Source organism: Rhynchophorus ferrugineus, unplaced genomic scaffold (assembly GCF_030347505.1).
Source record: "Rhynchophorus ferrugineus isolate W39M unplaced genomic scaffold, kcgeb_rfMv2 rfM10, whole genome shotgun sequence".
In the NCBI taxonomy this organism is placed as follows: Eukaryota; Metazoa; Arthropoda; class Insecta; order Coleoptera; family Curculionidae; genus Rhynchophorus; species Rhynchophorus ferrugineus.
The window spans coordinates 13,502,457-13,515,459 of NW_027472589.1; the positions used below are offsets into that span (position 1 = coordinate 13,502,457).

Here is a 13,003-nt window from a genome sequence, read left to right on the forward strand (position 1 = left end):
ATTGGCTCTTGAAGGGAAAAAAATACAATCGACGGTCATCCGACTCGACTGCACACGATGAACCAAAGCGTAGGAAAACGCAGCAGTCGGCTGGCAAGGTTATGGCGTCTGTATTTTGCGATGCGCATGAAATAATTTACATTGACTACCTTGAAAAAGGAAGGATCATCAACAGCGACTATTACATAGCGTTATTGGACCGTTTGAAGGACGAAATCACCAAGAACGGCCGCAATTTAAGGAGAAGAAAGTGCTGCTTCACCAAAACAATGCACCTTATCACAAGTTAGTGAAAACGATGGCAAAAATCCACGAATTGCTTCCTCATCCACCGTATTCTTCAGATCTGGCCCCCAGCGACCATTTCCTGTTCTCAGATCTCAAAATAATGCTCGCTGGGAAGAAATTTTCGTCGAATGAAGAGGTGATCTCCGAAACTGAGGCCTATTTTGAACAAAGGACAAATCGTACTACAAAATAGTATCGAAAAGCGGGGGTAGCTATAATCAGTATATCACCCTTGAAGGGAATTATATTGAATACAAAAAGAATTGCCAAAAATATTTGTTTTATTATGGTAGGCCGGGGACTTTTCAATTGACCTGTTACGTATGCATGTAGTATAGAATCCAGGCATACCAAGTATGTTTAGAGCAAATACGTGGTGTAAAAAGGTCAAATATGACGAAAATATATGAACAGTATGTGAATATATATAATTGAGAAAAATCGACGCTGTTGAGATTAAGATCAAATCTGTTTTGTTTTTTAAATTTCATTAATGGTTTCAACACATCAGATGGATTTTATTTACATTATTATAAGTTATTTAATGAAGGAGAAAGTTAAATTATAAAGGTTGATAAATATAATAAGCATCTATTGCTGCAAATTGGATTTTATCTTAACTTCTTTGAATTTTTCAGTTCCTTTAATTATCCTAAAATATTGATAATTTTAATTACATTGTGATGAGTTGCTTTTCAAATATAAACAATATCCAAATCAACCAATATAATAAACCATAATCAATCATAACAATATAACAAATATGTATAAATTCACCCTGACATAATACTGGTACGTAAATAATAAAAACGTCAAACATAACCAAACTAAAATAAAGTTATTTATATTATTTATATACCCCTGCGCTCAGTTGAGCTGATCATGATTGACTAGTTAGTCAATCGTATACTATATATTGTTCATTCCCTGTAGTCTAAACATATATAGTCTGTTCAAAGTTATTTTGTACATACATCATTTAAATTAGTGACATCAACACGTCGCAATGTTGTCGCATCAACTCTGAGTTTTAATTCAGTTTGGCTTTGACATACAACAAAATTCTAATCTAAATAAAATAATTGAACAAATACCTCAAATATAATTAATTTTAACATTATAGTACATCTAAGAACTACAGTTAATTATACAGCAATAATAGTTTATAGGTTAGAGTTATAACCTCTTATCGCTATTGCTTTCAAGAAATTTGCATACTTTTAACAATCGAATGACTTTGACAGGCTCATTCGTTTACGTGTTAGAATTAATCAAACAGCATTGTGTCTCTTTTTAACTAGAATAAAGTGAGAAGGAAAATATTGCCTGATTATAAAACGAATTTACAAATTGCGGCAGGCGATACAATAAATATCTTGATGACGTATGTACAATAGAATAGTCTATAGTCTTCAAAGTTATTAGATCCATACGTCATTTAAATTTATGACATCAAAACGTCGCAATGTTCCCGCATCAACTCTGAGTTTTAGTTCAGTTTGGCTTTGACATACAACGAAATTCTAATCTAAATAAATCTAAATAAATTGTTATCAAATATAATTTATTTTAACATTATAGTACATCTAAAAACTACAGTTAATTATACAGCCACAACAGCTTATAGGTTAGAGTTATAACCTCTTAACATTATTGCTTTCAAGAATTTTGCATACGTCCAACAACCGGACGACTTTGACAGGCTCATTTGTTTACGTGTTCGAAATAGCCAGATAACATTGTGTCTCCTTTTACTAGAATAAAATGAGGAGGAAAATATTGTCCGATTCTAAAACGAATTTACAAATTGCGACACGCGATATATTAAACATCTTGATGACGTACGTACAAAAAAACTTTACATAGACTTATAATCAGCTAACGGAAGAAATAAATGAGATTATGGTTAGCGAGGTTGACAGAAAAAATAGAGCGGCGGAAATGGTTAAAGGGAAGAGGTTGTTTAAAATGAATATGACATTTTAAGTTGTTTTAAGTTAAGTAATATTCTGTATTATAAAATTTGAATTCGAGAACAAAATGGGCATACAGCAGATATTTTAAGAAACAAGATCGTAAAAATATGTGATATGATTTCGACAGGGTATTAAATTATTAAAAAGTAGTACTAAACGTAATAACCATTTAAATAAATTAAACCAAAGTAATCGCAATTTTGTATTTTTTTATAGATATTTACTCTCATAACAACATTATATTCAGTTCTTCCTGTTTTTGAATTATCCCATAATCTACATTGTCATCAGGCATAAAAATGTAGGTTAGGCTAAGAGTAAACATCAAGTTAATATCAAACTTATTGAAAAATTCTGGAAGTCTATACATTTTAGAGTGTAGAATATAAATTCTTTTATTTTAATGATAATAAAAATGACTTTATGACAAATTATATTATAATTGTAAATTTAGCTTTGTAATTATTGTAACACTTTTGCGATCAGCAAGAACATATTAATATAAACGCAAACTTAACCTAAGAATATCAATTTAAATATACAATATGTTTACATAACCATATTGTTACAAAAAAAACTGTAAAAAGTATAATTTTGAGACTTAAATCTATTTATCAAATAAAAAGAAAACATATTTTTAAGAACACGATAAATCTAAACAATATCACATGACTGTTACGATCACGTGATAGTTGACAGGAAATATCAATTTCAAACTAATTTTAACCGAATACGCATGCTCACTTGGAACCAATCATAATTTACATATTTTGACTTTTACTCTCTTAACATTTATTTTAAACCCGAAGAGGATTTTTCCTTATCATTTTATCCATGTTGAAAAGAGATAACCGAAATTCGATGTGGGTAGACTATGATACTATAGATACTAGTAGACTATGTTGTCAAATATCCGCAAATTAGTGCACCATTAGTCATAATATTTACAGGTTATAAACCGGCAAATGTTGTAACCAAAATTCTAAGCTGATTGGCAACCTTGCGAGGTGCTGACGTCATAAATTCGGATAGTGAGTATTAATTGTTTGAACGGGCTATATGTCAAATTTTCATGTCGTCTCAAGCCGTACTGAAAGCATTTAGTGGATACTATAGCAAAGATAACTAACGCTGATTAAAATAAATGAAGGTATTAGTGATGATAATTAAAAAAATTTTAAAATGGCTATCCTAAGCCAAAGGACCAAAACACATTTTCAGGGTCAGAGAAAGACGTGAAGACGTCATTCTTGGTTAACATGGATTTGTAACGGTTGTAACGGTACTTAAACTGGACTATCTTGACATTTCTAGATTAGAATATCCCCATAAAACAAACACGGAGAATAATAATAATTAAACTATAAGAAAAAATGTACCCAAGACAAGGTTCCGTTCCGCACAAGTTCTTCGATTAACTAACAATGTTTATCGCTACACAATCAACGAAGAATTGTATGGTGACCTCAAAATCAAATGGATCTACGAGGTTATCGTAGTCGTAGAACATGAAAGGTTATAAAATCACACTAAATCGGAACCAATACAACTACAGGACAACGCGCAGGAAATCAGATTGAGGCGTACCATATCACACGAACTTGTTTATGAAATGAACCAAGTACAAAACTGAAACTAATAATAAATCAATACATTATTAAAATATAATAAAATATGTTATGTTGAACAGCTGTAATTATGAGTATTTTGTAATAAGAAAACAAAAACTAACGTTACATTTTGGCATAGTACAGATAATCAACAAAAATTAATTTTTTGGCAAGTTTTTCATAATATTTAACTCCACCTTTCAATTGGAACTAGCCATGGATTATCAGGCCGTTGGGAACTCGGGCCCCGGGGGCGTCACTCCCCGTACCTGGGTAACCCAGATCCCGTGAGGGATATGTTGACACCAAAGTTTTTCACATCAAAGTGGGTTTATATATATATATTACACCAGACATATTTTCATGAAATAACTTTAATATTTTACAACAAAAACAATATATAACCTAACTTATATTAGCTCAAATAATTACTACATTATTTTTTCAATATAATATTTATATTGTTGTGATTCGAAAATGTTTTTTCAAAAAATAGTATTAGGTTTATTATAATTTGTTGGTATTACGTTTTTGTCAAACAGTAGTGTCTAATTTTGGAGAATCAGAGCTAGCATTCGGTAGTTTCCGCCTGATTTTGAAACAATTGCATTTACAAACAATTGAGAAATAGAATCCAGCAAACTACAGTGGCCATTTTCGCTTAGACCCTGGTACTGATAAGAGCTTCGTTTTGTAAGGTTAAGAATGTTCTTTATAGTTTATTTGTTCTTGTACTGTTCATATTTGATTATAAATAGTAGGCAGTATTGGACAAACCGTCGATTTGTGAATATTCTCAAAAAGTTATTATAACACTTTTAATCTGAACAGACATATGTGGACATTCCATCCAGATATCAATCATATCAGATACATTATATTTTAGGCATAGCTGACCCTGCAATAGCAAAAGTACAGATAAATATGACTCGATGTCCGTTATGTTGAGTTTGCAACAACTGGCAACGTTGCAAATTTAATAAATCCGTGTGCACATGCCACACTTCTCCAGAATTAGACTCTTGTGTATTATTTATTTCTTCATCGTCTTCTATTCGAGTTTTGAGCTCAATGAGCATCATTTTTTAACGTGCAGATTAGACACATCTATTGTATTAGAAGCATATGGTAATGCTGACGTAAGTTGTCGGGAATAGTTCTAGAAGTTTAAGTAAGGTTCATTTGGGGTCGATGGCCAAAAACGTGATGCTTCCGTTGAGATAAACAATAATGACAAATCGCAATAGCTTGAAATTGATACTTTTAAATCATATACTGCACACAAAACGTTGTCATAAAAGTTTAAATGGGGTAAAGTGATTTTGGAACATGCGAATATTTGGCAAATTATTACATAATCAACGATTCTTTGTTTCATTTGAAGAAATCTGCTACCGAAGTTCATCAAACCCTTTTGGAGAGATACGGTGATCTTGCCCCGTCATATTCCAAAGGTCAGTTTTGGTTTCAATAAACTAAAATTGGTGATTTAGATGTGAATGGTAAAGAATAGCCTAGAATATCAAAAAAGTTTCAAGACAATGAATTGGAAGACGTATTGGCCAAAAACCCAGTTCAAATTTTGTAACGAATTTTCAGACAGCTTTTCAACAATTTACATGCGATGAGCAAAGTCCAAAAGGAGGGAAAATGGCTGACACATGAAAAGACTGAAAACGTCATCTCGAATAGTCTCAACATCACGGTTTCATTGCTCCCAGGCAAAAAGAAAAGTTTTCTCTGGCATATTGTGATTGGCGATGAAAAGTGGATCTGCTACGATAGTCCTGTAGCGTCCTTGAGGCATGTCGAATTTTACGTAGTGGAATAACGGTCTACAAAATACCCAGAATATAATCCTAGATGTTGAACACGGGCGGGGTGCCAGCAGCGCCACCTAGAACCCGATAACGAATAGCTGGCGACCCCGAGACGTTTTTTCCCGTCTAGGATGTTATTGAAGGGTATTTCCATTCATTCAGTAATCGACCATCGTTTGGTTTAGACGTGCCACCATCGACTGCCCAAGCCTCGTCTCCAGGTAACACCACTGCCATCCCTTTTATCTTACTTTGTATTTTCTTCATTTTTTATATTGCCAATAAATAACGGTCACGTAATGTAAACACCACTGTCTATTTTGTTTTACCTCCATTCACCGAACAATATAACTTACCCCAAAGTACCAATCGCAAGAAGACATGGATTAGTCCAGCAGTGCTATCCCCATCGACACCAAAGCGAAATATTCATGACTATAAAGTATTGTGGTGCATATCGTGGGATTAGCAAGGTACTGTACTATGAATATTCGTTAAACTGTAGACCCTGTGTGTTCGGGTAACATCGGGAATTATCGCAGGGCGATCGTTATTCGTTGAGAGCATATTTCAAATAATAAAAGCCATAAAAATCGGTTTTAAAAATAGAAGTCTAAAAGTAAGTATCCTTTGATTTTTTGATTGATTTTGTTTAAATTATTTTGAATAAATTTATTAAAATAAATATAGCATTTATAGAGAGAATTTAGTGTGTTAATTCTGCAGGAAATCATTCCTAAAAATACAGTACGTCAGCCATCAGCTAGAGGTAATCAATTCATTAATGGAGTTTGTGCGTCAAGAATAACATCAATTGCATTGACTGGATTATAACTATATATTAGTTATTATATGTTTTGGTAATAACATCTATTTTAGGTAAAATATCCGTTGAATATACTGAGACACATTTGGGGCATAAATATAAAATTTGTTACAAAAAAGTGACAAAAGCCGAAGAGAATACACTTAGATAACTGTTGATAGATTTTTTCAGAATGCTAGAGTGGTAGAGAATAATACTCTAAGGATAAATATGCTGATAAGAGTTGACAAATCGTTTCGTAAAAACACATAATATTGTTAACGACCCCCTAATGATCTAACGGCTATTATTGTAAAGATAGAAAAATGGAACAAAGAGCCTTCCTATTTAAAATAAAATAGGTAATGAGTTCATTTTTTGTACAGTGATGTCTTGACTAATAATTTAATTACTTTTATAGATTAGATACAACTAAAAGGATTCGTAGACAGTCATTCTAACAAGCAAATTGAAAATAACTTCGGAGTGTTAGTGATTATGTGTTATAATTTATTTAATGTCATTATCAAGGTCGTTCAAGGTCAGAATCTGAAGAAGAAAAAAACAGAAGTAATAGAATTAGAAGTAAAAGTAAAAATTTAAAGTAAAAGAATACCACGAACTACTAATAGTGAATGAAACTGTTATTGCAGATATCTACCAATGTGAATTGAACAAACTGAACGACATTTTGTTTAAAAAAAGACTAGTAAGTATCGACTCACAGAGGTAAAGTCATCTTCTTGCATAACGCTCGTCCACCTGTAACAGTAGTTGTGAAGAATACACTGTTGCAGCTCTGTCTCACCAAACGTATTCACAAAACATAGATAGAGACTTCAGATTATTATTTGTTCAGATCGATGCAGCGTGGCAAAAAATAAGAAATGATTGTAGAAAATGATGAAAAATATTTAGATTAACATATATTATACCAATTTTTAAAGTGTAAAAATGATCAGAATACATGCAAGCACCCAATATAATGAATTTGGATGTGAGGAATAAGGATGGAGGTGAAGGAGTCACAATAATACACAATCGACTTCATTACCTTTAATTTATTTTAAATATTATACCATACAGACGATAAAATAATATGTGCAGGACAAAAAAGGAGAATTTCTGCAAATTCACAGTTACGAATTCCTGTAAATTTCAGCTATAACCCAACCATAACATCTAGCCGGCTTGGATAGACCGAACCTTCGATCGTTTGGCGCACAGAAGCCGTCTTCTGGACAAGACCGGAACCGCATCGCTACATGTCATGGTTGGCACTAGATTATCGAGAAATTCAAACTATACAAACGAAACGTATATTTATATATAACAAAAAAAATTAGAGAATAATAATCTAAATATCATATTTATATATAGATGTATGTAAAAACGGGAAACTAAAACGGAGATATAACACGTTCCTTGATAACCGATACTGTATGCTGGTGAGCTGAAATGATTATGGATCTTTGTATCATATAGACTGTCTAGTATTAGCACAACTTTTTCGGGTAATATTGCGTTACTATAATCGTCCAGTCAAACGTTGTAGTTGAACAGTCGGTTTTTGGCAGGCCTCTTACTATAAAATCACTTGTTTCGAGTATAATAATGTTATTTTAGGTTCTGCTCGTTATTGTCGGTATATTAATTATTGACGGACAAGTTTTTTTTTGGAAATATTGGAGCTTAAAATGCGACCTGCCCAAAAAAAAACTGTTGATTTTTTATTCTCCACCGTTTGACTGGTCTATAAGAGGCTATTCGTTTTTTTTTTTGGTTAGGTAAATGCTATATAATGTTTATATTTCAACTAACATCGAACTATATAATTATATTATCTTCATTTAAGTAGTATACATTAAAATAAAGCTTTACCTGATTTTTGGTGATTATAATCCGTATCTCTAGATATCTAAAAAATGCCAAACGCACACCCATCACTTTTGCTTAGGTATATTTTTTATATTTATATATATATATATATAATATATATAATGAAATAAGTTCAATATATATTTTTTACAAGGAGATATGAAAAAGAACTTGCCGCACAGGGGTACACCGTGTCTCGAAAAGAACGTCGAACCGAAAAAAGTCTAAATCGCGTAAACATCTCCGAATATTCAATTTTCTCATTTTAGTTTTTTTTTGTATAAAATATGACATAAGTGGTCAATTTTTTTTTGGAAGGCACTTACTACACACTTGTTTTTTGAACACATTAAGCCTAGTAGAATAAGGAGAACCGAAAGGATAAATGAACGAGGGCCCGTCCGTCCCCCTCGACGTCACGGGAACACCGCGACGCCGGCGGTGACGGGGGGACCCGTGACTCACCGATCAAAACCGGAACGAAAAGTTTCCACGACCGAAAACCGAAACGCGTTTCGCCAACACAGACGAGAATTGTAAAGGCCCCATTTTTGTTTTTTTGAAAATCAAACCGAACGCCTGGCATACCCTGGATCGGCAGGAAGGCATTTTAAATTTCATTTAAATCGTTTTCAATATAATAATATTTTTCTCTTCTTCCCTCGTCTACATTTACAATGATTTATATAAATTTTGTACATTATTTTCAATAACACTATATTCTAAACAAATCACAAAAATATGCTTCTCAATTTTCTTTTTCTCTTATGCTGGCTAGCGATGACTATACAAAAAAGGTTATTATGATAGCTACAGACCTAATATCTTCAGTATACCGTTAGAATTTGAATTACAGCCGAATAGACAAATGTGAAACCGAAAAATCCTCGAAAAGAACTTGATTGATTCGCTTATCTAAAAATGTATACTCTCTCGTTTCTCTTTCTTTCTCTCTCGCTCTCGTTTAAGGGCTCGATACGTTTCCGTACCCTCAAGCAACACGACACTCTCCGATATCGACCCTTACCAGGACCGCCTGTTTCCAATTGTTACATGGATAATAATTATCATTATTAATAAAAGGACGATTCAACAATCGCCCACATCTCCAACACTACATACAAGTCTTTAAACTGTTAATATCAAGAGCACTAGCACACACTCTTTTGTACATACACGACATCTAACTAATTTTTTAAAAGTTCACTACATTATATTATAGTACATTTGGCAATACATAAACGGGGAGACGCAAACCACTGAAACCAAAAAAGTGTCCGCGCATTCACCAAAACACCATCATCATCATCATCATTCGGTTTCGGTTCCAGTGGCACAGCAGTTTTACCAATGTTCGAACGCCCACCAGGTACTAGCCCCTTTAGTTTAAAAACCTTATCTTAGTTCTACAGAAGATTTTGATTATAATTATTATGTACAAGTGGGGCATCGACTCTGATGGACATTCTCCAGTGAAATATACAGGGAAACGAACCCTCCACCCTCTCCCTGGTGGCGTCATCTTTATCTGCATCATTCCCCTGTAAATTTCCGCCAAATTATATCAGCTATATTTATATTTATATTATTAAAAAAAACTGAAACAATTCTAGATTCTATGGGGGTACAATTCGAGTTGAAACAAAAAAAAACAATACATCTATAGTCTCTGACGCTTACAAATAATTTACAACACAATAAATAATGTAAAAACGGAGACCAGCTAACAGTGTTTAGTTTTAAATACTGAAAAAAATCACTGACCTCTATATATATCATCTAAAAGAAAATTAAACTATAATGTATACATACATATAAAAAAAATATAAGAATAAAAATTATTATGATAATAAATTATTTAATTGCACTGACTAACAGTGGTTGTCTTATACAGCAAAATAAGAAGCTACAGATCAGGGCAAAGGTGTTCCGGCAATCGGGAAATTCATCCTTGAAGATCAAGTTAACTGCGGTTTGTATTGTGTGTCGTCTAACTCTGACTCTCGCTGGTAAATTAACGTAAAGTTACGCGGCGACTCTGGAAGATCAGTGGGTGATGCTGGAGCACCTTTCTCTGTCACGTCACAAAAATTACACGATAAAAAGTGATAGTTCTCACGAGACCGCATAGTCGTCCTCGGGATTCGACTTCATGGATTGTCGCAGTCTGCCGTTTGGGGAATGTTGTCTGGCCGACGGTGGTGGTGGGGTACCGTCACGCCGTCTACTGGCCGAACGGGGGGGAAACCGGCACCCCTGATGCCTGTCTCGAGACTAATCTATGTTGGTGTTCGTCGGGAATTGGAGGTTCGGGTCGGGTATACGTCGAGCGGACTGGGTCGTCGGACTGCAGGAAGCTGGTTCCTAGCCGAGCAAGTTTCATTCGCCGCGACACTCCGTTAACGGTTCCATCTTGATGGTGGCCATCGTGTCCTTGGGCCGGGGCGTGGACGAGTGGATGGGCTTTACCAGGTCGTCGATGTCCTCTTGGAATAGATTTTCCGGTCGGGGCGAGGTGAACGATCGGGCTGGTTTGTACGTCATGCCGGATACGCCGATGCCCACGTCCATGTTATTACCTAAAACAAATTGTTCATCAGTGAGAAGCAAGGCATTCTTGATTGGTTGATGATGGGTGAAACAATTGCCAGTTTAGAGCACGGAAAAACTATTTATTTATGACTTGGATACACTGTTAGAAATAAGTTGGTGTCTAGATTGTGATCTACTATGACTATTGTGATAAAAAAATAGTAAGACTCATTAAAGTATTATGTGTTTGCGTGTATTCTGAGTATTTTTTCACTGTAAAGAGGAAATTATTGAAAACAATAGGTACAAACTATATTAATAACAATGTTTTCCATCATTTTCTGCTTGTTGTATAGAAAGAACGTATTGGTTTGGCAGCTATCAATTCATCATTTTCAATTCGTGTTCCAGCCAGTCTAGCTGCATCGATCTGAATAATTAAAAATCAGATAGCGCTGTGTCTGGCGAGTACGGTGGATATGAGAGAACGTGTGGTTCGAGCTGTAACAATGTATTCTTCACAACTTTTTCAACATGTGGTCAAGTGTTGTTATGTAGGAGGTTGACATTGAGATCGTTATTACAATTTATCCAAGTAGCATTGGTAAACATCTATAGTAACAGTTCCCCTGGACTAATCCATGGGTTTGTCGTACTAGATTTACTACTGTACTTTTCATTGACAGTCGCAACATGTTAGAGAGTTTTTTCAATGGAATTTATTGGCGCTACTGTTGATCACTTTTTGTAAATTCATATTTAGTGCATAGCGTACCGTTTTGGGCCATTTTTTAGCATCGCTGTCTGAATCTTATTCATTACATGGAAAATACTTCTTAGAGATTAAGAGTGTATCATATGAAGTATTCAGATTTGACTCGAAGAAATAGTTTCGTAGTTAAATATCGCCTAGTTCACTTCATTGTATATAATTAGTGTCACTGAATAAAAATGTTAAATACTATGAGTCTAATTGAACTCCAAGTGTGAGTAAAAGGGTCCTAATGGCAGTTCCATTGAAGAACTATCGAACAGGTTTAATATACATGGAAGTCTCCAAAAGTATTTGATGGGCTTCGATAGCAGATTCATTCAAATCAAAGAACCAATCAAAAAACTAATAAATGTGTGGGAAAGTAATTTTGAACGTCCCATGATAAACGTCTGTACTCATTCATTAGTTCAATAACAAAAAACTGTCATTTTATGAAAGCCACCGTCAATTATGAAGTGTAAATTGTAAAAGTTCGCATTGATTAAGATGACGTCTGCATCTTAGGCTTGTAAAAAAAATGTCAATATACCTATAAAATCGATAAAAATATGTTTTTCCTAAGATTGAAATAGTATTGAAAACGATACTTCCTCAACAAAGAGATATATTTTCCAGACCAAGGATTTCTTTGGTCGTCAGGGTAATACATTTATAATATATATTTTTTGAGTAACGATATAAGGATATATCGATATTTTTTACCCCTTCCGACATCCCTGTGGTATCCGTCATTAAACACTGACGTAATTCGCTCTGATTGATGCTCAATTTTCCCGTTATATTCTATCAAATAAATTATCAATCTGGACATAAATATGAAAATAAACATATTTTTGTAAATCTAATAATCCGATTTCATTACATAAATATAATAATTTTGTGATTGTTAGTTATGAACAATTTTGAAATATGTAAAATTTTTACTGAAACTTAAATTAGCCTCTGCTGTTGATATTTATGCATGACCAAGTGGTTCCCATAATTTTTTTTTCGCTTTGATGGGTGTCGTCATTTTGCGACTATACAGTAGTATGGTATTGATCTAAAGGGGACGGGGACAGACATAAAGAGTAAATAAGAAGTAATAAATTAATAAACAAATAAAATTTTAGAGCCTATACTCAGTTCTAATCTGGGTGAGCCGTGGACAGTGGTTCAATATGTGGTAGACTAAAATAAGGACACGATGACAAAAAACTGTCATTTTATGAAAGCCATCGTAAATTATGAAGTGTAAATTGTAAAAGTTCGCATTGATTAAGATGACGTCTGCATCTTAGGCTTGTAAAAAAAATGTCAATATACCTATAAAATCGATA

The 13,003-nt window shown here is 33.8% G+C and overlaps 1 protein-coding gene across 5 annotated transcripts in view; it reads right to left on the reverse strand.

Annotated features, from left to right (window-relative positions):
- Positions 1-8,240: 8,240 nt before the first annotated feature.
- The window catches only part of LOC143204137 (protein bric-a-brac 1), a 979,343-nt gene continuing 974,580 nt past the window's right edge, over positions 8,241-13,003 (reverse strand). For all 5 annotated transcript variants that reach the window (XM_076416604.1, XM_076416602.1, XM_076416603.1 and 2 more), the window contains exon 13: positions 8,241-10,956. In XM_076416604.1, the coding sequence (XP_076272719.1) occupies positions 10,757-10,956 (200 nt within the window). In that variant the 3' untranslated portion in view covers positions 8,241-10,756. The remainder of the gene's footprint in view (positions 10,957-13,003) is intronic.